This window comes from Ornithorhynchus anatinus, chromosome 4, assembly GCF_004115215.2.
Source record: "Ornithorhynchus anatinus isolate Pmale09 chromosome 4, mOrnAna1.pri.v4, whole genome shotgun sequence".
NCBI lineage: Eukaryota > Metazoa > Chordata > Mammalia > Monotremata > Ornithorhynchidae > Ornithorhynchus > Ornithorhynchus anatinus.
The window spans coordinates 118,737,879-118,765,233 of NC_041731.1; the positions used below are offsets into that span (position 1 = coordinate 118,737,879).

Genomic DNA, 27,355 nt, shown 5'->3' on the forward strand with positions numbered 1-27,355 from the left:
TTGTCCGGGGCAGCGGGGGACGATGGCGGCGGTGGCGGCGGAGGGCCGGCGGGTGCTGGTGTACGGGGGCCGAGGGGCCCTGGGCACCCAGTGCGTGCACTACTTCAAAGCCAAAAACTGGGTAAAGTGCACGCGGCCTGGCGGGTGCGGGGGGGGCTCTGGGGGAGCCAAAGTCAGGCGCGGGGGATTCTGGGGGAGCCAAAGTCAGGCGCGGGGGATTCTGGGGAGGCTGGGGGAGCCAAAGTCAGGCGCGGGGGATTCTGGGGGAGGCTGGGGGAGCCAAAGTCAGGCGCGGGGGATTCTGGGGGAGCCAAAGTCAGGCGCGGGGGATTCTGGGGGAGGCTGGGGGAGCCAAAGTCAGGCGCGGGGGATTCTGGGGGAGGCTGGGGGAGCCAAAGTCAGGCGCGGGGGATTCTGGGGGAGGCTATTCTGGGGGAGGCTGGGGGAGCCAAAGTCAGGCGCGGGGGATTCTGGGGAAGGCTGGGGGAGCCAAAGTCAGGCGCGGGGGATTCTGGGGGAGCCAAAGTCAGGCGCGGGGGATTCTGGGGAGGCTGGGGGAGCCAAAGTCAGGCGCGGGGGATTCTGGGGAAGGCTGGGGGAGCCAAAGTCAGGCGCGGGGGATTCTGGGGAAGGCTGGGGGAGCCAAAGTCAGGCGCGGGGGATTCTGGGGGAGCCAAAGTCAGGCGCGGGGGATTCTGGGGAGGCTGGGGGAGCCAAAGTCAGGCGCGGGGGATTCTGGGGAAGGCTGGGGGAGCCAAAGTCAGGCGCGGGGGATTCTGGGGGAGCCTGGGGGAGCCAAAGTCAGGCGCGGGGGATTCTGGGGGAGGCTATTCTGGGGGAGGCTGAGGGGGCCCCGGGGAGGCCCGGGCGTTGCCTTCTCGGGGCGCGGGGAGGCGGGCGGGCGGCCCGCTCCCTCCCATCCCACCTGGGTTGGCCCAGTCATTCCTTCAATAGTATTTATGGAGCGCTTCTATGGGCAGGGCAGCGGACCAAGCACTCGGAATGGACCATTCGGCCACAGATCGAGACAGTCCCCGCCCAGTGACGGGCTCACGGTCTAATCACTTCACCTCTCTGGGCCACAGTTGCCTCATCTGTCAAATGGGGATGAAGACCGGGAGCCTCACGTGGGACAAGCTGATGACCCTGTGTCTCCCCCAGCGCTTAGAACGGTGCTCTGCACATAGTGAGCGCTTAACGAATCCCATTTTAAAGAAGCAGCGTGGCTCAGCGGGAAGAGCCCGGGCTTGGGAGTCAGAGGTCATGGGTTCGAATCCCGGCCCCGCCACTTGTCAGCCGGGTGACCGTGGGCAAGTCGCTTCCCTTCTCTGGGCCTCAGTTCCCTCATCTGTCAAATGGGGATTAACTGTGAGCCTCACGTGGGACAACCTGACGACCCTGTATCTCCCCCAGCGCTTAGAACGGTGCTCTGCACATAGTAAGCGCTTAACAAATACCAACATTATCATTAATGTTACATCACTTCTCTGGGCCTCAGTGACCTCATCTGTAAAATGGGGATGAAGACTGAGCCTCACGTGGGACAGTCTGATGACCCTGTATCTCCCCCAGGGCTTAGAACGGTGCTCTGCACATAGTGAGCGCTTAACAAATGCCCACATTATTATCGCTAACGAATATCATCAGTATTATTTTCGTCCTTACTAGAGTGCAGCGACCAAGCCGGCCGTAGGCCATCTTCCCCTTCCCCGCCCCTTGGGTGCCCTTCTCCTGCCTGCGCCAGAGGCCGAGTTGACCTGCGACCTCATGGGTTCGCCCACCATCCTGCCCTTCCCTCCCCCCGAACCCCCCTCTCCCCCTCTCCCCGAGTCTTACTTGGAAAGACCTCTGTGGCTTCGGTTCCAGATAAGGGGTGCGGGGAGGGCTGGAGTCCCTCCCCCTCCAGCCTTCGATTTTTGCCCGACTGAGCAGATAGATGTGTTTGCTGTCTAAACATCCCTTATCGGCGGAGATTCAGGGTTTATGGAATCGGTCTTTTGGATGACCCTTTGGGCCCTCGCTGTCCCCTCTGCCCCCCGGGGCTGAGCCCCTCTCCTCTGAGTAATAATAATGTTGGTATTTGTGAAGCGCTTCCTATGTGCCGAGCACTGTTCTAAGCGCTGGGGTAGACCCAGGGGAATCAGGTTGTCCCACGGGGGGCTCACAGTCTTCATCCCCGTTTTTACAGATGAGGTCACCGAGGCACTGAGAAGTGAAGCGACTTGCCCAAAGTCACACAGCTGACAAGTGGCGGAGCCGGGATTCGAAACCCTGACCTCCGACTCCAAAGCCCGTGCTCTTTCCACTGAGCCACGCTGCTTCATAAGTAGGACTTTGCGGGGAGCCATCCCTGGAAACAGACAACCAGGAGGTTAAATCTGGGCAGGAGGGTCTCCCCGCTCCTCCTTTCCCTCCTCCCGTCTTTGCAGCTGCCGACGGCCTTAAGTCTGAACATACATCGGTAGCGTATTAATCCTAAAAAATAAGAAGACTGGTGGCTTTCGTTAAGCGCCGTGTGCCAGGCACCGTACTAAGCGCTGGGGTGGATCCGAGCTGGATTAGACACTGTCCCTGTCCCACGGTCTCAATCCCCGTTTTCCAGATTCATTCATTCATTCTTTCAATAATAGAGAAGCAGTATAGCTCAGTGGAAAGAGCCCGGGCTTGGGAGTCAAAGGGCATGGGTTCGAATCCCGGCTCTGTCACTCGGCAGCTGTGTGACTGTGGCAAGTCACTTCACTTCTCTGTGCCTCAGTTGCCTCATCTGGAAAATGGGGATGAAGACTGTGAGCCTCACGTGGGACAACCTGATTACCCTATATCTACCCCAGCGCTTAGAACAGTGCTCTGCACATAGTAAGCGTTTAACAGATACCCACATTATTATTATTAGTATTCATTGAGCGCTCACTATGTGCAGAGCACTGTCCTAAGCGCTTGGAATGGACAAATCGGTAACAGATAGAGACAGTCCCTGCCCTCTGATGGGCTTATGGTCTAATCGGGGGAGACGGACAGACAAGAACAATAGCGATAAATAGGATCAAGGGGCTGTACATTTCATTAAAACAATAGCAAATCAATAGAATCAAGGTGATGTACATCTCATTAACAAGGTCAGTGAGGCCCAGAGAAGTCGTGTGACGTGCCCAAGGTCACAGAGCAGATGAGTGGCAGAGCCCAGACTGAGCCCCCCGTTTCCTCTGGGTCCTCCTCCCCTCCCCATCGCCCTGACTCCCTCTTCTCTACCCCCTTCCCGCCCCACAGTACTTGGGTATATCTGTACATATTCACTATTCGATTTATTTAAGTTGTGTACATGTCTGTAGTTCTGATCATTTATATCGGTGTTATTGATGCCATTTCATTTGCCTCTATTACTATCTCCCCCCTTCTAGACTGTGAGCTCATTGTTGGGTAGGGATTGTCTCAATTTGTTGCTGAATTGTACTTTCCAAGAGCTTAGTACGGTGCTTTGCACACAGTAAGCGCTCGATAAATTCGATGAATGAATGAATGAATGAATGAATGAATGAATGAATGAATGAACGAACCCATGGCTTTCTGACTCCCAAGCCCGGGCTCTAACCAGAGGAATTGTCAGATGCGTGTGAGCCAGGGGTTGGGGGAGAGAAAAACCAGACCCCCAAGGGGAGACCCGGCGAGGGGCACGATAGGCATTTTGGTTGAAAAATAAATTGGGCCAGACAGCGACTGCCAAAGTCCAGCAATAATAATAATGTTGGTATTTGTTAAGCACTTACTATGTGCAGAGCACTGTTCTAAGCGCTGGGGTAGATACAGGGTCATCAGCTTGTTCCATGTGAGGGTCACAGTCTTAATCCCCATTTTACAGATGAGGTAACTGAGGCCCAGAGAAGTGAAGTGACTTGCCCACGGTCACGCAGCTGACAAGTGGCAGAGCCGGGATTCGAACCCATGACCCCTGACTCCCAAGCCCGGGCTCTTTCCACTGAGCCACGCTGCTTCTATGCAAGTGAAGCGACTTGCCCAAAGCTACACAGCAGACATGTGGTGATGCCAGGATTAGAACCCATGACTCTCAGGCCTGTGCTCTATCCGCTACTCCATGCTGTTTCTAACTATATTTTAGTAACTAACTATAACAGTAGCGAGTCATCACACAGGGAAAGCCGTCCATGAATCGTGCCTCGATCGGGGACAGCGAGCCCAGGGTGTCTCCGCTTAACTTTGTCTCTCTTTGTTGTGCCAGTGGGTCGCTAGCATCGACGTGGTCGAAAATGAAGAAGCCCACGCCAGTGTCATCGTCAAAATGACAGACTCCTTCACCGAACAAGCAGCTCAGGTAATTATGAGAACTGCAGTTGCTCCGCCCTCGGGAAGGTGGGAGGCAGGGTGTCCGAGTGGGAAGAGCCGAGGGCCGGGAAACAGGAGAAATGGGGTGTAGTCCCGGTTCCCTCACTTTTCCTGATGTGTAGCCTCGGGTAAGTCATCTCTCTGCTCTGTGCTTTAGCTTCTTCATCTTGTTTGATACCTGTTCCCTCCTTAGACATCCAACACTGAGTGGGGCAGGCTCAGGTGACCAGTCTCATCCTCTCATATTTACCCCAGTTCTTAGAGCAGTGCTTGGCCCCGGAGAAAGACCTTAATCAATTCATTGTTGTTGCTTTTACCACTTTAGAGTGGTTGTTTTCTTGGCTCCGTTTCAGATGAAACATTCTGCCAGAGCCTGGGTATTTTGTATCCGTCAGTCAGCAATTCCTTATCTGAGCAAAAGAACCACAGTGTTAAGACTCCGTGTATCCAGAATGTTCCCCGATGCCTCCCGTCTCTCCCATTCCAGTCCTTACTTCATTCATTCACTCAGTCTTATTTATTAAGTGCTTACTGTGTGCAGAACACTGTATTAAGGACTTGGGAAAGTACAATACAACAATAAACAGTGACAGTCCATGCCCACAGCGAGTTCACGGTCTAGAGTGGAGAGACAGACATCAGTACAAATAAATAGAATTACAGATATGTGCTGTGGACCCGGGAGGGGGGAAGAGCAAAGGGAGCAAATCAGGGTGACGCCGAAGGGAGCGGGAGATGAGGAAAAGTGGGGCTTAGTCTAGGAAGGCCTCTTGGAGGAGATGTCCCTTCAATAAGGCTTTGAAGGGGAGAGACTGTCGGATTTGAGGAGAGAGGGCGTTCCAGGCCGGAGGCGGAACGTGGGGTAGGGGTCTGCGGTGAGACAGGGGAGATGGGGGCAGAGTGAGGTTAGTACTAGAGGAGCCAAGTCTGTGGGCTGGGTCGTAGAAGGAGAGAATTGAGGAGAGGTAATAGGGGGCAAGGCTATGGGGTTTTCTGAGGAAAAAACATCCATCTGCTTTAAGGCAAGCAATCAGCTTGCCCTCCCTCCGTTTCCTCACTGATGTCTTACTGCAACCCAATCTCCACACTTCATTCCTCTAAGGCCCACCTCCTCTCTGTACCTCAGTCTTACCAGTCTGACCACCGACCCCTAGTCCCTATCTTCCCTCTGGCCCGAAACTCCCTTTCCCTTCCTACCTTCACCCACCCCCCACCTTCAGAGTCCTCCTTAAATGACATCTCTTCCCGTAGTCCTTTCCTAACTAAATCCTCATATCTCCATTTGCTCTCCCTGGTGCCTCACCTATATATTTGACTTCGATACTCACCACAGTATCACAGAATTTATGGATATTTCATTATATTCCGCCATATTCCCTATCTCTAATTTGTTTTAGTGCCTCTCTAGACTGTAAGCTCTTTGTGAGCGAGGATCATGTCAACCAACTCTCTTGTACTCTCTCTCCAGCACTCGGTATGGTGCTTTGCCCACAATAAGCCCTTAATACCTGCCACCAGTAATGTATATTCTGTCTTTAGATGAGAAATCCTAGGTTCTCTGCAATCCTGAAGTTGCGGCGATTATCAAAATGGTTGGAAAAAATACCGCACGGCCAGATGCCCTTGTTGAGCCCTTAAATCCTTGATTCCTCTGATGTGATCAATTTTTATTTTATGATATTTTTAAGCACTCATCGTGTGCCAGGCACTCTACTAAGCGCGGGGGTAGATACAACAAAATTGGATTGGAAACAGTCCCTTCCCCCACATGAGAATCGCAGTCGTAATCCCCATTTTACAGATGATTAAAATATCTGAGGTACAGATAAATTGCTCTAGATCACAGATGAGAATCCAGGTCCTCTGATTTCCAGGCCTGGCCTCTTTCCACAAGGTCACACTCCTTCCCAAACAATCGAGTTTCTTCAAAGTTCCCTTGGACTGTAAACACATATAGAACTGGGACTGTATCCTGCTTATATGTGTTGAGTACAGTACTTGCCATCTATTACACCCTTAATAAATACCACAGTTATTACCAATAAGCCAGCCTCCAGAAGTTGCTTCAGTCTAATGAATCATATTTATTGAGCGCTTACCGTGGGGAGAGCCATCTACCTAGTGCTCGGGAGAGTTCAGTATAGCAGAGTCGGTAGGCGCGACCCTGCCTCAACGAGAACCAGGAGTGGACAGTGTCGGTGAAGCCAAGATCGGATAACGTTTCCAGGAGAAGGGGGCGGTCTGCGGAGTCGAAGGCAGCTGAGAGGTCGCGGAGGATTAGGATGGAGGAGAGGCCTTTGGACCCAGTCTGTCGATCAGTGATGTTCCCAGTAATCCCACCCAGTGCTCAGAACTGAACGGAGGATTTGAGGGCCGGCAGCAGCAGCCAGCTACACCAGCACTGCCCTCCTGCCGTTGATGTAATGAGGGACACCCGGACAGAAAAGATTCATAATGGTGGGAGAAAGAATTGATGAGTTGTGTGCGACTGTGGTGCCTTGGACTGGCCATCACTAAACCGATAAATGTTGGATGGCCCATGTTTTGAGTCAATTTTGTTCGCCTGCTCCATAGTCTAGAATTCTGCAAAAATTAGGAAAGGAAAATCAGCCTGTGCAGCGTGGCCGAGTGGATAGAGAATGGGACAGGGAGTCAGAAACACCTGGGTTCTAACGCCGGCTCCGCCACTTGTCTGCTCAGTGGCCTTGGGCAAGTCACTTAACCTCTCTCTGCTTCAGTTTCCTCATCTGTAAAATGGGGATTAAGACTGTGAGCCCCACGTGGAACAGAGACTGATTAGTTTGTATCTACCCCAGTACTTAGTACAGTGCCTGTCACGTAGCACTAAACAAATACAAACCCCCCCCCCCCCCCAAAAAATTCATATCTGGGTTTCCATGAATTCACTGATATAGTTCTGTTGTAACAAATGTCGACGAGAAAAATGGAGGTGTGGGCTAAGGGAATTTGAACATGCAGCACGGTGGCGACAATCAGTAGGTGGGGAATAAAAGAGAACAAACAATAGTTTTTCAGTTGCAAAATTGGTTCTCAATTATTTTCCCCAGTTGTCTGCTTTCGTTCTATAATTCAAAGCTTTCTAAAGTCGTTCCATTTCAGGCTCCTAAAAATAAATCAGGAGAAACTTTAAATCAAACTCTTTTGTTTTTTTTGTACAGTTTCACTTTAAACGCTAAGGTTGAGCTACTTCGAGTGAACTGTCTCCTGCCTTTTGGTTCAATTTTCTTTGTCCCACATTAAGACTGAGTTAAAACAACTCTTACTTTGGCCTTATGGCTCACAATAGAGGAGATTCAGTCCAATATAGAATTACCCAGATGAGAAAACAAAATACTCTGCAAAGGTACCAATCAGGAGCCAGTGAGCAGAAAGCGTTGAATTCAAAGTGATCTCCACCACGATAGTAGAGATTAAGCTAAGAGGTTGCAGAGAAGGGAAGGAGCCTGTTATCTAATCTATCAGTGGTATTTAGAAGCAGTGTGATATTTAGAAGCAGCGTATTTAGAAGCAGAAGCAGCGTGGCTCAGTGGAAAGAGCATGGGCTTGGGAGTCCGAGGTCATGGGTTTGAATCCTGGCTCTGCCACTTGTCAGCTGTGTGACTGTGGGTGAGTCACTTCACTTCTCTGTGCCTCAGTTACCTCGTCTGGAAAATGGGGATTAACTGTGAGCCTCACGTGGGACGACCTGATTACCCTGTATCTACCCCAGCGCTTAGAACAGTGCTCTGTACATAGGCGCTTAACAAATACCATTATTATTGTGATTTAGATTGTGAGTGCATTGTGAGCAGGGAACGTGTCTGCCAAGTCTGTTGTGTTGTACTCTCCAAAGTGCTTTAGTACCGTGCTCTGCACATGGTAAGCGCTCAGTGAATATCGTTGATCGATTGAGTGCTTACCGTGTCATCGGAAGCAGCGTGGCCTAGTGGCAAGAGCCCGGGTTTGGGAGTCAGAGGATCCGGGTTCTAATCCCGGCTCCGCCACTTGTCTGCTGTGTAACTTCGGGCAAGTCTTTTTACTTCTGTGTGCCTCAGTTATCTCATCTATAAAATGGGGATTAAGACTGTGAGCCCCACGAGGGACAAACTGATTACCTTGTATCTACTCCAGCGCTTAGAATAATGCTCAGCACATAGTAAGCACTTAACAAAAGCCATAATAATAATACTGTACAGTACAGTGGAGTTGGTAGACATGTCCCTTGCTTGCGAGGAGATTACAGAGGGCAGGGGGAGAGATGGGTTGGGAGGGTGATGGAGAATAAGGATAGATATATTTGTGCTGAGAGCCTGCGGCAGGGTGCCTATCAAGTGCGTAAAAAAGGGGTCTGCTATGTAAACTTGGGCAAATTACATATTTTTACCTGACACCTCATCTGTAAAATGGGAGATTAAGACTGAGCCTGGGACCGTGGCCAACCTAATTTGCTTGTATCCGCCCCAGCGCTTAGCAGGGTGCCTAGCACAGAGTAAGTGCTTAAAAAAACCACAACTATTATCATTATCATTGTTATTATTAATAATAATGCAAGTGCAATAGAAAACTCATGAAGAAGGATCAATAGGAGAAATGAGAGGGCTTAGTGAGGGAAAAACCTTTGGAGGATATGTGTTTTTAGGAAGGATTTGAAGGTGGGGAGAGAAGTGTTCTGTCAGCTATGAAGAGGGAGGGAGGATGTGAACAAGTAGACGCTGTGGGAGACGAGATGGAGGTGCAGAAGTTAGGTTGGTTTTAGAGTGGATCGTGTGGGCCGGATTGAACTAGGAGGTGAACAGGATTTATGTTCGTATTTGTTGCAGAGGTGGGTGGACAACCCTTCGAGGTTTTAGAGGAGCGGAAAGATACAGACTGAACTTTTTTTTTTAAATGAGCTGGGCAGCAGAGTGACGTGTGGATGGCAGAGAGGAGAAGCGGGAGACAGGGAGATCAGCGAGGAGGCCGATGCACTAGTCAAGACAGCGTATGATAAGTCTCGGGACCAGCGTGATCGAAATACAGACCTCCAAGGTGTGCGTGTAAAACAGAATCTGACCCTTAAAAGCTAATCGTCCATCTGTAGTCATAGCTTAATGTGCTAAACCTCTGTTTTGGCAAAAGCCTCCCCACTGAGCTCCGCAAAGTTGAATCTTTTTTGAGGAGCAGCTGGCCTAGTGGAAAGAGCTCAGGCCATGGAGTCAGAGGACCTCGGTTCTAATCCGGGTCCCACCATCTCACCGCTCTGTGACCCTTAAGTCATTTGACTTCCCTGTGCCTCAGTTACCTTATGTGAAATGGGGATTCAGTACTGATCTCCTTCTTAGATCATGAACGCTGTGTGGAACAGGTACTGTGTCCGACTTGATTATCTATTATTTATCTCTGTGCTTAGATTACGGCTTGACACATAGTAAGCACATAATAAATGCCACATTTTTTGTTTTTGTTATTATTATTATTAATAGTAATAAAATGTACTCAGTGGATGTCAGGAGATAACTCCTCAATTGAGACGATGCCCACTGAACGTGCAGGGGGCGAGAATACGGACGATGGAAGTAAGATCAATAAGATATCCAGGTTACAGGATTTTTCAAAAGTTTAACGAGAGACCGAGGAAGCGGCGTGGCCTAGTGGGAAAAGCCCAAGCCTGGGAGTCATTGGGCCTGGGTTCCGATCCTGACCCTGCCACTTGCCTGCCTTGCATCCCTGGGCAAGTCGTTTAACTTTTCTGCACCTCCGTTTCCTCACCTGTAAAATCGGAAGTAAATACCTGTCCTTCTTCCTATTTAGGTTTTGTGTCTGATGCGGGACAGAGACTGTATCTGATGTGATTATTTTATATTTACCTCAATGCTTAGAACAGTACATAGCACATAGTAACTGTTACTATTATTATTAGTAGTAGTAATAATAGTCATAATAGTATTATAATGAAACTAGGAGAATGGAGGAGGCTTTGTGGGACAAAAGAAATCCACCTATAAACCATATTCTCCAAGGGATAATTTAATCTCAGAACGGGTCAGGGAATGAAATGATGGACTGAAACTGATGATGGACAGTCAATCACGGTATTGGTTGGGTGCTTACTGTGTGCAGAGCACTGTACTAAGGGCTCAGGAGAGTACAGAAAAACAGAATTGATAGAAATGTTCCGTCACCACAAGGAACTTGAGTTTTGATTTACCAAAGCATCCTAGATGATGCAATTGGAAGGCATGCACACCTGACAGAGAAAACTGAAAATTTTAGTCTGTAAAATGGGGCTGATCAGCAGAATGGCTTTTGAGCAGACTTTTCTTGTGCTCAGTCAATCAATCAATCATTCAGTCATTTATTGAGACCTTACTGTGTACAGAGCATTGTACCGAGCGCTTAGGAGACTACAGTAGAACAGAGTGGGTAGACACGTTTTATGCCCACAAGGTGTTTACAGTCTAGAGGGTCAATTAATAACTACCATTGATTGGCCCGATTGTTATTTAATCTAATTCACAGCGGTCCTTGATCGTATCTTCTAAAGTTCATATAATACCTGGATTTTATTCAGTGCTTTATTCCTGAAGCGTTTTTGCGTTACTTAGCTCATTTTTCTCTTTACCACAACCTGATGAGGTAGAGAAAGGGTCACTTTGCAGATACGGAAGCGGAAGCGTAGGCAGAGGCGTTATATTTTACACTCCCGAGAGGTTAGTACGGTGTTCTGCACCGTGAAAGTGCTCATTGATTACCGCTGATGGATTCATGGCTTGCCCCCAAATCACCTGGCAAGCGAGTAGCAGAGCTGGGGCTCAACCCAAGACCTTCGCCTCCAAGAATTTGACTCTTTCCTCCGTGCCGCCTCTCTGGATGAGCGTAAGTGCTTCAAGAAGTAGCTTGTAGTTTTGTTTTTCCCTAAAGCTGTGCTCCAGCAGACTGCCTTGGGACTCGTATCCTATCTCATGAGATAGAGGCGTGGGGCTTTTTTTTTAGCCTAGCTGGGACCCAGTTGTAAGTGGTTTGTCCGGAGGAACACCTGGGATATGGTTGCAGAGCGGTTGATTTTTTTTTCTGGTTTCCAGAGAGTCTTAAGATTTGAATCTCATCCCTTAATCCAATTCTAAACTATATTTTTGGCAAATCAAATGAAAAACAGGTGCTCTTCGGCATACAGATATCCGTTCCGGTCTTCAGTTCTTCGGTGTCCAAATGTTTATCGTCTGGTGTTCTCTCCTGTGTTTAAGGTGACGGTGGATGTGGACAAGCTTTTAGGCGAGCGGAAGGTGGATGCCATCCTCTGTGTGGCCGGTGGCTGGGCCGGAGGCAGTGCCAAGGCGAAATGTAAGCTGCTCTCTCCATTCGTACTCTTCCCGCACTGGGGTTCCAAGCGGCCTGGCCTGGCCTAGCGGAAAGAGCTCGGGCTTGAGGAGTCAGAGGTCATGGGTTCTAATCCCGGCTCTGCCATCGATCAGCTGTGTGACTTTGGGCCAGTCACTTGACTTCTCTGGGCCTCAGTTCCCTTGTCTGTAAAATGGGGGTTGAGACTGTGAGCCCCACATGGGACGAACTGATTATCTTGTATCAACCCCAGCGCTTAGAACAGTGCTTCGCACATAGTAAGCACTTCAGAAATGCCATCATGATTATTATTATCAAGGAGGCATCATATTGCCGTATTTAGAACTTGACCAGCACCGCTTGCTTACGCACAAGCATTGACCCCCCCATCTTGGGAGTCAGAAGGACCTGGGTTTTAATCCCGGCTCTGCCACGTGTCTGCTGTGGGACCTTGGGCAAGTCACTTCACTTCTCTGGGCCTCTTGTTATCACATCTGTAAAATGGGGGTTGAGTCTAAACCCCAGTGTGGGACAGGGATGTGTCCAACCTCGTTGACTCCTATCTACCCCAGCACTTGGAACAGTGTTTAGCATATAGTAAGCACTAAACAAGCCCAGTAATAATGACAGTCATCATTAATAATTATTTTATTAATAAAAGAATTGATAAATTGATCAATTAAGTCACATAATTAGTTATAACAATTAATAGTTAATGATAATTGCTGTGGTAATTATAATGTATAATTTTATTATTATCTCTGTCCTATCCGGACAGACTTTAGGGTTGGAAGGACATTCCCTAATTGTCTGTCCTAGCCCAGATGGAGAGTGAAAGTGCTCATTAAAGGAGAGCTGACTGCAAGGGTCACAAATATCAGGGCTTAAGTAGTAAAATGAAGCGTCCTGAATCTCCATTCAGGCCATACTTGTGGGGTTCCCTCATCTGTAAAACGGGGATTAAGACTGTGAGCCCCAGTCAACCCGATTGGCTGTATCCAAACTAGCAGTCTGTACAGTGCCTGGCACACAATAAACGCTTAACAAATGCCATAATTATCATTATTATTAGATGACATTTGCTCCACTGTGGGCAGGGATTGCATCTACCAACTCTGTTGTACTGTACTCTCCCAAGCGCTTAGTACAGTGCTCTGCACACACACCGTAGGCACCAAATAAATACCACTGATTGACCGCTTGACCAAGGAGTTGATTCTGAGATCCCAAGAGATCTAGTTAGAGAAAATCTCTATATTAAGGTGAACGTGGCAATTAAAAAGGAGGGAGCACCAGCACATTCGTGACCAATTCGTCTTTGCTTGCTTTATTTGGGCGTAGAGAAAATGTCTTTTCCTGTTGCTGTTGGACAGAGGACATGAAGTCCCTGTTAGATTTATACAAACACCTATTGTGTTTTCTCCATTTATTTCATAGACGAGGTTCATAGCTCAGCTGTTTAAAATGACATTTCTTTTGTGTCTGCATGGCTGACTCCCATTGGGTGGCTGATCTAAAAACATAATTATAGTAATTAGAAGTCAGCCTTCCAGCGGGGGTGGGGAAGTTTGGAATCAAATGAAAGGCGTGGGAAGAGAGGGATTGATGGGGTGGAAGAGGAGATGGCCAAGGGTACGTCCTAAGCGTCCCACCGCCCCATTTGAGGGAAATTCAGCTCTCGGTTCCAGAGAAGAACCTCTTCCGAATTGGAAGTAAAAGGTTCAGCGGGTTGGAAGGTGAACTCAGCACTGGTAAGATCCTTCCTCGAATCCTGCTTCCAGCTCCAACCTTCCCAACTTGAAATCCAGTGGGAACACGGGGATCGGGAAATGGCCTTGTGACGTGGCTGTGGCCGGAGAGCGGAGAGGGCGAAGATGAGGAGGAGGAGGAGGAAGAGGCAAGAGGTTTTGTCTGCCCATCTGGACCGGTGGCTGGGGTTAAGCAACATAGTTACTGCTTAGTAGCTGTAATAGTTATGACTGTGTTAAGTAGCATAATAGTAATAATAATGATAGTAATCATGATAACAATAGTGATATTTGCTGAGTGATTATTATATACCAAGCACTATTCTGTGCTCTAAGGCAGATACGAATTTATCAGGTTGGACACAGGCCCTGTCTCCCATGGGGCTCACAGTCTAACAAAAACTCCATTTTTTTTAACAGTTGAGGAAACTGAGGCACAGAGACACTAAGTGACTTGCCCAAGGTCACACAGCAAGCAGGTGGCAAAGCTGTGATTAGAACCTAGGTTCTCTGACTCCATTTAGGCCATGGGGCATCTTTGGTATGAAACATGTCTACCAGCCAAGTGCTTAGAACAGTGCTCTGCCTACACTAAGTACTCAATAAATATGACTGAGTGATCGATTATTGAGAGCCCACTAGCTGCAATATGCTGTTTTAAGCACTTGTGAAAATATCACAAAAATGAACTGCACCGGGGGTTATGCAGTCGTATTTATTTAATCTCTCCTATGCGCAGAGCACTGGACTAAACTCTTGGGAAATGTAAAACCAGGCAAGTGACACATTTCCTATCCATAAGAAGCGTGTACTCTAATGGGAAGGCAGATATAAAATAATTTCCAGTTAAAGTAAGTAATTGAAAGTAAAATTGAAAAAGCAGCCCTGAGCGTGTGGGGAATGGGCAGTGTACAGGCTTAAAAGTGCATTTTTAAAGATTGCACTGAAGGTAACGGTTTGCCCGAGTCAATGAAATTAGATTCCCCTAAAAATCTCGGCATCAGATAGAGCCACTCTTCCTCATCTTAATTTTAATTTGAAACGCCGGAGGCCAGAGGCAGGGAGAGATGTAACTCGAGCTCCGGAGGGCCAGCGTACGGCCATGCTTCCGGGCTGTCCGCCGGCCTCGGAGACGGGACCCGCCCTCGTTATCCCCTGTGGCTGACTTGTTTATTTCGCCATTAGCTCTGTTCAAAAACTGTGACCTGATGTGGAAGCAGAGCATGTGGACCTCAACGATCTCTAGCCACCTCGCCACCAAGCACCTGAAGGAAGGGGGTCTCCTGACGTTGGCCGGGGCCAAGGCCGCTTTGGATGGCACCCCAGGTACGTACGGAGGGCGCGGGGAGGGTGAGGAGGAAAGAGCCTCCAGCCCTCGGGGAGCCAAGTTGCCCCTTTTGCCCGATTCCAGCTGACGAGTTCGGGGAGGTGCTTCCTCGGGATGCACCCTCGGAGTAGGCTAGCGCCTTTCTGGAGAGAAAATTCGAGTGGGCGCTGAACTTCCCTCTTATCCCGTCCCACTCCTCTCTGGCAGGTTGAAGGGATTTGGATGGGTGACCAGGAGGTGGCAAGTAGCGTCTTCATCTCAGCTGCGGTACGTGGTTGAGTCTTGCATTCAGAAATGCTAGGGTAAAAGGCCTTGGGGCAAATAAGCCGAAGCTTTTGGGGGATGGAAGATTTTAATTTTGCTCTTTAAAGTCACCGTAAATGTCTCAGAGTAGCTTGTAAGACAACACGTTCCTAGGCCCGCTCTCTTGTAAACGGAGCTGTTTACATGCTCCGTAATTAGCATGAAGAAACTCCGCGTTCTACAACGCAGCCGTCGGCAGAGACGTTTTCAAAATGATGGCAAAGGTAGCGCACCGGTTAGAAAGGAGAGAAAACGAAAAGAAACCTTTTTTGAAAAACGTTTCATAAATGTCTCTTTTCTGGAGTAAATGCTTGTTGAAAAGGCAAATGTCATTTGTCTTTAAAACGCTGGACTTGTTCTGATTCCAGTTGGCTGTGCTTCGGGTTTGATCTTCCACCTGTATTAGTTATTTAAAATCAATTTTTTCGTAGTCTTAAATCTCATCTCCTTGTGTTCAGAAACAGGGAAGTCTGGAAGCATTTACAAACCAGAGGAATCAAGGGTTAACATTCCCTTGATTCTGTCACCATTTAGCCAAGAATTCAGTGCTTGGAACAGTGCTTTGCACATAGTAAGCGCTTAACAAATGCCATCATTATTAAGAATCGATTGAACTGAAACAATTCTTCCCCTTGTGAAGTTTTTTAAAAAAGACACACAAAAAGTGACTTTATTGAATGAGGAGATTTTTGTCAGAGACTGTTTTCTTAAGATAGTAAATATTTTGGATTATGTAAATTAGGTCGACCCACTTATCATTTGGAAAATAATTTTATTTACTTACAAATTGCAATTTTTCCCATTGACGTGGCTTGCTCTTATTTACATTCTAAACTCAGCAAAGGATGCCATACTTTTACGAGATGTTCTTCCCCTTGACGCTGTTTAGTGCCATTGTTCTCGTCTGTCCGTCTCCCCCGATTAGACTGTAAGCCCGTCAAACGGCAGGGACTGTCTCTATCTGTTGCCGACTTGTTCATCCCAAGCGCTTAGTACAGTGCTCTGCACATAGTAAGCGCTCAATAAATACTATTGAATGAATGAATGAATACTCTGCAGAGTGAAGGTGATTCTTAAAAAAAAGTGTTTCTTTACTAGAGCGAATGATCCCATCTTATATCGTTTGAAATTAAAAGAAAAAACTAGATTCTTTTCCCTTGATACTTTGGGAAGGCAGGGGACCCGATTAATTTGCTTTCCTGTTTGAGCTGGATGGTTTCAGTCACTTAAGCTTCACGCTGAGAAGCAGCATGGCTTAGTGGAAAGAGCACGTACTTGGGAGTCAGAGGTCATGGTTTCTAATCCCAACTCCACCCCTTGTCTGCTGTGTGACCTTGGGCAAGTCACTTAACCTCTCTGGGCCTCAGTTACCTCATCTGTAAAAATGGAGATTAAAAAATGTGAGCCCCATGTGGGGGGCAATCTGATTACCCTGTATCTACCCCAGCACTAGAACAGTACTCTGAACATAGTAAGCACTTAACAAATACCACAATTATTACTATTATTATTATTAAGGCCTCATGAAGGCTGGGGACTTCTTAGCCACACATGCACATGATTACATAGAGGTGACAGGAACTGCAAATGATTTTTGGTGTTCAACTTCAGCACATGTCTTTTAAACATCCCTGGCCCTTTGGCCCTCAGGTGGAGTTATTGAAATAATTAGCTCTTCTTCCCTCGTATCTTGGTTTAATTTCCGTGGACTGTGGTCTCCCCCGTCAATATACGGTGGCAAAAAGAGGTCCCCATTTTATAGACCTCCTCGGTGCTATTTTGTGTCATTTGAGGAAATTTCCCTGAATTTTCCCAGGTCCCATTGTAGCCATTTTGGTGAGTTTTCCACTGCAGTAGTGAGCAAATATTTCTAGGACTAGTTGATGTTAACTGTTTTGGGTCCAATTCACAAGAAAGGTAATAAAAAAAATCTGGCAACTGAAAATGGGGTAATACGGATCCCACCTACAATTGGAAGCAGCGTGACCTAGTAGAAGAACGTGGGCCTGGGAGTCAGAGGAGCTTAGTTCTATTCCCAGCTCCACTTTGTCTGCTGTGTGACCCTGGTCAAGTCGCTTGACTGCTCAGTGCCTCAGTTTTCTTATCCATAAAATAAAGATTAAATCCTCCTCCTTCTGATTTAGACTGTGAGCCCCATGTGGGGAGGATTGTGTCCAACCTGATTAACTTGTATCTACCCCAGTACAGTGCCTGGAATGTAGTAATTGCTTAAGTATCTGAAATTACTGGGGACTACATCATTATCACTATCAACAGTGGTATTTATTGAGCACCCCCTCTGTGCAGATCACTGTGCTAGGCGCTTGGTAGAGTGCAAATATTTAGATCTGGAGGAAGAAAACCGTGCAATTTAGTTTATCAATTAAATCTGTTCTGTTACCAATACAATGAATCACTTCTGCAACAGCTAAATTTTGTACCTTCAGGTAGCCTTTAGAAATTCTAATTCTCCATTTGGGCTCACAGGTAGTTTTGAGTTGCAGAGCTCAATAGGCCCCTTCCTCTCATCACAGATGTTTTAATGCTGAATGCTTGTCACCAAGGGAACAGAATTAAATAAAATTATCCAAGCTAGTAGTACTTTTTCTGAATAGTGTCCTAATCCACAAAAATAGTTGGCCAGTGTGGGTGGCTAACACCAAAGTGGCTACCAAAACCACTGCCTGCCTAGCTATAGCTGTGATTCCAGCCTGGGTGGATTTGTGTTATTTTCTTTCTCCTCTTTTTGACAGAATGTTCTATGACTGGATCGTGTGAAATACTTATGGCTATAATCATTCAATCAGTGATATTTCAGTGCTTACTATGAGCAGAGCACTGTACTCAGCACTTGGGAGTTAGCTCCCACTAGATTGTCAGCTCTCTGAGGGCAGGAAACATATCAAACCATCAGTCATATTTATTCTGTCTACCAATTCTGTTGTAGTGTACTCTCCCAAGTACTTAGCACAGTGCTCTACCCATAGAAAGTGCTTAATAAATACTACTGATTGATTCAATCAGGTTTTCAGTCTTGAAGTCACAGGAACAGAGTTCTTCTATCACCACCGACACTCCCCGAATAGCATTTGACTCCGATTTTAATCCTAAAACACATATCCATTCCGATGTGATCGTTCCGAAGTTTTGGGGTGTGGGAAAGGAGAACGCTGAAGACTTGCTCTCCGTGGCAGTCACATCTGGGCTGATTGGCTGTTGGGTTTCTTTTCCTAACTCCCGCAAAAATAGCACAAATCTGCTTCGATTGAAGCTTTTCCTTCTTGCCTCGATGGGAGACACGAGTTAAACCCGCAGGTTGAAAACTGCTCAGAAAGGCATGGGCGAAGGGTGGCCGGGGGGACTTCCCCCTCTCGTCCCAGTTTCATTCTGTCAGCAGAGCGGACCGATGAACATCGCCCCCGCCAAGAGACTGCCCTAGGGTTCCATGCGCTCATGTTGATGTGAAACAGAAATTCCAGTCTCAAAATTGTTTTGCTCTATCTTGCTTTGGTGAAATCCAGCTGGCAGGAAACAGAGTCCACCAGGGTTGCGATGCAGACACAGACCGGGGAGAATGCGTGTGGATTACGGCCACTGGAACTGGGTGTCTGTGGCCGACAGCGGCTTTCCTCCATGAGCTCTGCGAGGTTACCGCGATGTCTTTCTTGGCTAAGGAATACAAGATGAAGGTAGAGCAGAACACTACCGCGTGTTGCTGGGAGAATTGAAATACTAGTTGTAGAGTAACCAGCGACACGATTTCCATCTCTCTAAAATGGGATTCTTTGGTTACCAAAAGCGTGGGAGGTGACAAATGAGTCAGTCGGCGGGATCGAACGCCTACTGTTTGCAGACCACTGTGCCGAGCTCTTGGGAGAGCATAGTACAAGAGAGTAGGTAGGCATTTGCCCTGCCAACAGGAGCTTGCGGTCTAGAGAGGGAGACGGACGTGGATATAAATAAATACATTACAGACGTTTACAGAGGTTCTGTGGGGCCGAGGGTGGGATGAATATCAGTCTCAGATGATGTTTATGAGAACGGGTCTCAGTTAAAACAGACGTTAATGTGATGAGTGGATTAGTCCTCCGAAGAAAGGATGGTGAGCAAGACTGTTTCTCGTCCAACTGATTAGGCATGATTGGATATGGCATGGCCAAGGGAGCGGTACATCAACTCTGCCAAAGCCTCGCTGGGAATAACAGTGGTTTGCCGCCCGGTTCTGCGGCTATTGCTGTCTTACCGTGAGTGATTTTTCCCTCTCCCTTCCCCTGTCCCTCTGTCTCTGTTCCCTTCACCGGCTGTTGTTTTATTCCTTTCTCTGATGTCATTCAGGATCATTGTCTCCCGGGACCTCCCGTCATTCACCTCCCGCTCTGAAAGGAAGGAGGATAACTTGAGCATTTAAACATATTTGCTGGGGGCAGCATGGCGTAGTGGATAGAGCAAGGGCCTGGGAGTCAGAAGGCTGTGGGTTCAAATCCCGGCTCTGCCATTTGTCTTCTGTGTGACCTGGGGCGACTCATTCACTTCTCTGTGCCTCAGTTCCCTCATCTGTAGAATGGGGATTGACTGTGAGCCCCACGTGGGACAGGGACTGTGCCCAACCTGATTTGCTTGTATCCTCCCCACTGCTTAGTCCAGTGCCTGGCACATAGTAAGCGCTCAACAAATACCATAATTATTATTATCATAAAGGTGCTCAAGGTTATTTCCCTTAAAATCTGGCGATAGATTTTGCACTGCTCAAATTTTTGCTGGGCTGCCATAACCATTCAGACCCATGAGCAGCAGTGTGACCTAGCGGATGGAGCACGGGCCTGGAAATCAGAAGGATCCGGGTTCTAATTCTTGTTCTGCCACTTGTCCGCTGTGTAATTTTTGGCAACTCACTTCACTTCTCTGTGCATCAGTTTCCTCATCTGTAAAATGGGGATTAAATCCAAGTCCCTTCTGCTTAGTCTGTAATCCCTAAGGGGGACTATTTCCTATCTGCTTATCTTGCGTCTACTCCTGCGCTTAATACAGTGCTTGGCAAAGAGTAAGCGCCTAATAAATATCATAAATTTTTTTTTTAAAAAAAAAAAGCAAATAGTTTTCTGGAAATGGGAAGGCTCCTAGAGATGGGGTTGCCTTTCTTTCCAGGAGAGCCGAAAATCCAACGTTAAATATAAAACAGATACAAGTAGAGATAGAGAAGTGGGGGGCAAAAAAGCTTATCTCATACATTCGTGTTCGGAAACTCCTTTTGTCATGAGAGGAACTGCAGGAAACATTTGATAGCTACGGGAAAGACTCCAGTTTGAAGATACAGCCATTAGCGTGTTTTTTTGCAATAGCTTTATTGGAATTTTAATTCCTCTGTTTTACATCCTTCTCTTACTTGGAGATGAAGATGCAAAGTTTTTCATGGGCTGAAATACACCCCTTCCTCTCCTTATTAGCCTTTGAAGTCTCTCGGCTAATGCGATTAGAGTGATTAAGCATTAGATAATGGCAGATCTAGTGGTATGGATAACAACAGATCTCTTGAGTGCTAGCACTGGATATCTTTGTACTGAGTAAGATATGAAAGATAATACTTGGAAAACTGAGTATTAACATCTCAATAGTCTTTCATTGGTATATCTCTATATTATATGTCCAGGTAATTATGTTTCTAATTACTTTAAAAACAATTTGTAGTGTTTTGGTCCATTTTGGGGGGACCTTGGGGACATGAATGCATTTTCTATTATCTCCTATGGAAAACTAGGCTTCATTTAGCATTCCTTCACCTGTGAGTCAAATTTCATGAAACTATTTGAAGAGTACTAACTCGGGTACATCAGTAAATTATGGCAGGAGAAATCAGATTCCAGATAAATGACTGGGAAGTTGTGGAGAGAGAGGCACTTTTTGATTTTTTTTTAAAAAAAACACCTCAGCTTTCATTCAGAATTGACCCATCTTTCTTTTTTTATTTTCTCCCAAATTATCCCTTCCCGTCTCGTGAAACAGCTTGGTATTTGATGTGTAAAAATCATGTTCAGATTTAATTTAGTGGGTAAATAATTTACTTAAGCCAGTATAAGGTAGTCTTCATTCAGTTGTATTTATTGAGCGCTTACTGTGTGGAAAGCACTGTCTGTACTGATTTCTTTGGACCTGACTCAGGGTTATTACAGGAGTGCCAAAGGTCAAATTTCCAACTACTTCCATTCACTGTCATCTGGTACTTCGTATTGTTTTTCTTTAGTCCATACTTGCATAATTTTCCAATGTTTTATACCTGGTTTGATCTTAGACATGGAAAAAGAAAAACATCTCTTTCCCTACCTCCAAAATTCTTTTTTTGACCAATGCCTGCTTTCATGTTTAAGCCATGACATTCTTCTTTCCAAAGTCACAACAGAAACCCCTCATCGTATGTGTGTGTGTGTTTGTCTCCAGTATATTTTCTTATGCATCTTTATTTGAATGTTCTTCATTTATGTTTATCCAACTTTTCTTTGTAGATTGTAAGTTTTCTTAGGGGGTAGGTACAATGTCCCCGCTTTTCCTGTTTTTCTGTTTTTATTTTTGCTCTCTGCTCATTTCCTAGAGCAGTACTGATCCTGCAGGATATTGTATTCCAATACTATTGACTAACTGACTCCTTTCAAGAAGCAGCGTGACCTAAGGTTTAAAGCGTGGGATTGGGAGTCAGAGAACCTAGGTTTTATTCCTGGATCCTCCACTTGTGTGGTATGTGACCTTGGATGAGTCACTTCACTACTGTGGGCCTCAGTTACCTCACCTGGAAAATGGGGATTAAGACTGGGAGCCCCTTGTGGGAGATGGACTGTGTCCAACCCAATTAGTTTATATCTATCCAAGTGCTTAGAATGGTGCCTGGCACATAGTAAGTGCTTAAAAAGTGCCACGGGGAAGAAAAGCAGCAGGAGAAGCAGCGTGGCTCAGTGGAAAGAGCACGGGCTTTGGAGTCAGAGGTCATGAGTTCGAATCCCAGCTCTGCCACTTGTCAGCTGTGTGACTGTGGGCGAGTCACTTCACTTCTCTGTGCCTCAGTTACCTCATCTGTAAAATGGGGATTAAGACTGTGAGCCCCACGTGGGACATCCTGATTCCCCTGTGTCTACCCCAGCGTTTAGAACAGTGCTCGGCACATATTAAGCGCTTAACAAATACCAACATTATTATTATTATTAAAAATGTAGGTAATTTTTCCATTTGCACCAATGAGAATTCAGTTGAAATAATTTGTGTTACCTGTCATTGTTAAAGCCAAGTTCTAATTTATTTTAGTATTTGTCTGTCCTGGCAGATTTTAAACTCCTTGAGGGCAGTCAATCAGTGATATTTTTTGATCACTTACTGTATGCAGAGAACTGTACTAAAACCCTTGAAATTAGCATTAACAATGCTAATTTCCATGTACTCTCTGCACTTAATACGGTGATCTACACATAGTAGGTACTCAGTAAATGCATTTCATTGTCATATTAAGTTGCAGGTGGGAATATAGTTTATAGTAAATACTTTTCATTGTCATATTAAGTCACAGGTGGGAATAAAGTTTATTGGCATTTATTGAGTACTTACATTGGATAGAGCACTCTGCTAAGTGCTAGCGAGAGTACAGTTTAGTTTCTAGGTGCAATCCCTACCCTCAAGGAGTTTACAGTCGAAAGGGTCCTATGGAATCACTATATTATGCTAAAACATCAGATATATGCATCTTTTACCTAATTGTGCTATGTTTAATTTTGGAAATGGGGAGGACTTAATTTCAAATTTCACATGCAAACATTTAACTCCATTTTAACGTTTGGGCTTTTTATAGTGTTTGGATTAAAAATGAATTAAAGAAATATTTAATCTAGTGTCAGATACTGTGTTTGACCCATAAGGTACTCCTCCCTTTTGCCGACTTAATGGACCTGCCCAACATGTGATTCCGGCCCTACCGCGATACACGGCTTCCAAGGGCTTCTTGTCCTCCAGAGCCCAGCCCGGGGAGGAAGAGTATAGTGTATAAGTGCCGTACGAACAAAAGACTGATCCTTCTTCATCTTAGGGTGACTCTGGATACGCCGATGAACAGGAAATCAATGCCTGATGCAGACTTCAGCTCCTGGACCCCTCTGGAATTCCTGGTCGAGTAAGTCCGACAATGACCAAATACTGATGCACGTGAAACGACCTGAGAGGGATGGAGATAGGGAGACGAGCACAGAGAGATCGCTGCCCTCGTAGCTGTGGTTTGACACAGGGTTAGGTTTCCCGCTGCTGCTCGTGCCGTTGACCTCGGCCACCGTCTTGGGTCTGTTCTTGTGGGAGATGGTGCCGAGGATTTGATGATGAACGTGGAGGGGTCAGGAGGGTATGAAGAGGGAGGGATCCTCACATATACGACCCCATCTTTCTTATTCCCCTTCCTCCCCCCAGGGCCATTTTGTCCATAGTTTCTCACCTCCAGAAACTAGCCCTTTCGACGAAAGGAGACTGTCAAATTGGAGCAGAAATGCCACTCCCTAGACCTCCTAACCAGTCTCTCTATATGAGCCCTACCTGAGCCAATCGTAGGATCAGTACATGGGGACAAAAATTCAGATGTATTCTGTTCTATATAAATTCCCGCATGCTCCCTAACCTGAGAAATCGACATGTTTCCGGCCCTTCCATTGGGCTGAAATCACCAGAGTTGAGATACAGACTGCTATTTCTATTTATGCGGCAGAGCAGTTCTGGAAAATGGGTCCCCAGTTGATGAGAGAGAGAGAAAGAAAGAGAAAGAGGGATTTGGGATCTGTATTTTATGGTAGTCCCAAATATCAGTAGGATTTTAATGCTTGCAACCCAGTGCACGTAACCAACCCAGACCCGATGTCAGGAATTTTGTAGGTACTCAGTTTAACTCCCCTCATTGCTGTCTCCACTCTTTTTCAAGCATCATTCAAAATTCACAGCATGGCTCAGTGGAAAGAGCCCGGTCCTGGGAGTCAGAGATCATGGGTTCGAATCCCAGCTCTGCCACTTGTCGGCTGTGTGATTGTGGGCAAATCACTTAACTTCTCTGTGCCTCAGTTACCTCATCTGTAAAATGGGGATTAACTATGAGGCTCACATGGGACAACCTGATGACCCTGTATCTACCCCAGCGCTTAGAACATTGCTCTGCACATAGTAAGCGCTGAACGAATACCAGCATTATAAATTCCCAGAAAGCAGAAATGCGTTTCTTATTTGGTGAAGTAGCTAATCTAAAATGGAATCGGTGAAACATGGAAGAGATGGCGATTGCACCTGATTAGTGTTCGCCCGAAACTCCTGAAACCTTTCGGCATCAGGCATCTCCCCCGTTCTTGAACGGCCGTGACTGGCATCTCCCCCTGTATGTGAGCTGCCTTGATTGCCCTTTGGAAGGGTGACTGGAATCCTCCTTTGTCTCCTAGGTGTGACCCGATCCTTAAAGAGACTTTCCTCAGGGATCAATCAATGAGTCATTCATACGTTGGTATTTATTGAACACTTAGAGAGGGCAGGGCTCTGTACTAAGCGCTTAGGAAAATACAGTAGAATAGTCAATCAGTTGTATTTACTGAGCCCTTACTGTGGGCAGAGCCCTGTACCAAGTGCTGGGGAGAGCATAATATAACGATAAACTGGCATATTCCCTGTCCACAACGCGTTTACAGTCTTGCGGGGGAGACAGACATTAGTATCCCTGCCCACCGAGAGCTCCTCCTTGTTTTCAGTTTCTCCTTCAGCCCGGGATTCTCTAATCTAAGATTTCCAGGTCTGAGGACTGAAAGGCAGAGTCGAGGCGTAAAGCTACAGGGCTCTGACTTGAAGTGGGGGGTTAATCGCTAGCCGCTAAGCGTGTGTATGTGATGAAGTTCTGGAGAATTTGCCCTCTTAAGTAAATTCCTTTAGCAAACTTGGTGAGCACAATGCATGAATCTTCATTACGAGCTGGATTATACCTTAGAACCAAATATTTTCTATCACCTTTTGGAAGCTTCGTGGCCTTGTGGAAAAAACACAAGCCTGGAGTCGGGCGATATGACTTGTAATCCTTTCTCTCCCACCTTCCGTCTGTGTGACCTTGGGCAAGTCACCTAATTTTTCTGTGTCATTCATTCATTCAATAGCATTTATTGAGCGCTTACTATGTGCAGAGCACTGTACTAAGCGCTTGGAATGTACAACTCGGCAACAGATAGAGACAATCCCCGCCCAATGACGGGCTCGCAGTGTCGGTATCCTGATCCATAGAATAGGGCGTATCAATACCTGTTTTCCTTCCTACTTGGACTGCAGCACCCTAGATGGGCTAGGGACTGTTTTGATTGTCTCGTATCTACCTCAGTGCTTAGTGCAGTGTATACATACAGTAAATGCTTAACAAATATTACTATTATAATCCTTATTGTTATCATTATCAAGCAGTCTCTTTTGCGTTTCTCTCTTGGTGTTGGTGGGTTTTTTGTATTTTTAAATTTTCGGTCTTTCTCCTCTTTTTGACAGAACGTTTTATGACTGGATCGTGGGAAAAAACAGACCAAGCTCAGGAAGTCTAATCCAGGTGGTGACCACGGGAGGAAAGACTGAATTAATACCAGCTTATTTCTAAATTCTGTCTCTCGCTTGCCCGGCAAGAGCTCAGAAGGAGATGAAAAAATCTCAGCCCATCAGTCAAGTCTGACTATAGTTCTCTGTTTTAGTGGTCCTTGATTCTTATTAATGAAATGGAATTGTGAGTAATGTTGCTGTTGGTCGATGTGTGCAAGCTTTCGTGGCTGAGCGTAAAATGTTTATTCTAAATAGATTAGGGTTGCAAAGGGGAAAATTTACCAATAGTATTTAATAATAAACATCTCAATTTCATCACGAGCTGTGGAGATCTCTGGGTTACTATCGTCTCCAGTTATTATCACAATGCCATTTTTTCGGGGTTGGGTAGGGGCACCCCTGATATTTTTTTCAGCGTTCATTTGGATTATTTCAGTTCACTCGGTTCTGCCGTTAAGATTGTTTCCCGTCAGCTATCGGGGAATGAAGGAGTGTTTGTCCAGAAAGGTGAGCCCGTTTGGATGCGGAGCGCTGCAGCGTTGGAAGCAGGAATGTGTGCGCAAGCACATGGCAACGGCCACGGGGAGTTTTTACCGTACGCTAGGTTTTATAAGAACACAACCCCCTGCGCTATCTGAGAACTAGATGTGTCTTGTCTTTTGCGCAGGAGTTGCTCGTTAGCAAATGTTTGGGTAATTGGATTCATCTTTGCAGCCCTAAATTAAAATGCCTTAAATGTCCCGTGTGGTGTGGGAGAAGGTTCGTCTCGATGACTGTTTGGTATAAATGTTGTCTGTAATTGCTGATGGCGCTTTCTAAGAGCAAATGTTCTCAACATTCACACTTGGAACTGTGATATGGAGATTTTGAATCTCAATAAATGTTGTTTCATTTACTGGGTTGACTGTTTTAATCAAAACAGAATAGAATGATTCGACACGAGGACTAGATACTATCTTCTGTGAAGTATAGTTTTGTGGCATAGACGGTAAGCTCGTCGGCAGGAAACTTGTCTACCAACTCTGTTACACTTCTATATTATACACTTCCAAACACTTTGTACAAAGCTCTGCACACAGTAAGTGTTCAGTGAATACAATTGATCGACTAGAGACTCCGTAGGCCTAGGGCATAGAGCACAGGCCTGGCAGTCAGAACGTCCTGGGTTCTAATCCTGACCCTGCCACTTGTCTACTGCGTGGTGAGTCCCTTAACTTCTCTGGGCCTCAGTTACTTCATGTGTAAAATGGGAATTAAGACTGACCTTCAGGTGGGACAGGGATTGTGTTCAACCCGAAATGCTCAGGTTTACCTCAGAGTTTAGTACAGTGCCTGGCACACAATAAGTGCTTAATAAGTACCACAATTATTATCGATTGATTGCTGTTTAGGGATTTTCACTAGTGACATCTAGTGAAAAGTGACTGAGTCAGGAGGCCTGGGTTCTCTATCTGGTTCCACCCCTTGCCTGGTGTGTGACCTCGAGCAAGGCACTTAACTTTTCTGCACCTCAGTTTCCTCATTTGTTAGTAATAATGTAATAATAATAATATAATTGTGGTATTTAAGCGCTTGCTATGTGCCAGGCACTTTACCAAGCACTAGGGTAGATACAAGATAATCAGGTTGGGTGCAATCCCTGTCCCACATGGGGCTCACAGCCTTAATCCCCATTCTACAGATGAGGGAACTGAGACACAGAGCAGTGAAATGATTTGCCCGGGGTCACACAGCAGGCGAGTGGTGGAGCCAGGATTAGAACTCG

General features: G+C 46.4%; 1 protein-coding gene across 1 annotated transcript; it reads left to right on the forward strand.

Annotated features, from left to right (window-relative positions):
- Positions 1–26,485, forward strand: LOC100074628 (dihydropteridine reductase). The gene is made up of 7 exons (XM_029063705.2): positions 1–121; positions 4,235–4,327; positions 11,562–11,658; positions 14,589–14,729; positions 19,169–19,277; positions 23,093–23,176; positions 25,546–26,485. Exons 1-7 carry the CDS (start codon positions 23–25, stop codon positions 25,649–25,651), a joined length of 729 nt encoding a protein of 242 aa, XP_028919538.1. The 5' UTR covers positions 1–22; the 3' UTR covers positions 25,652–26,485.
- Positions 26,486–27,355: the final 870 nt, after the last annotated feature.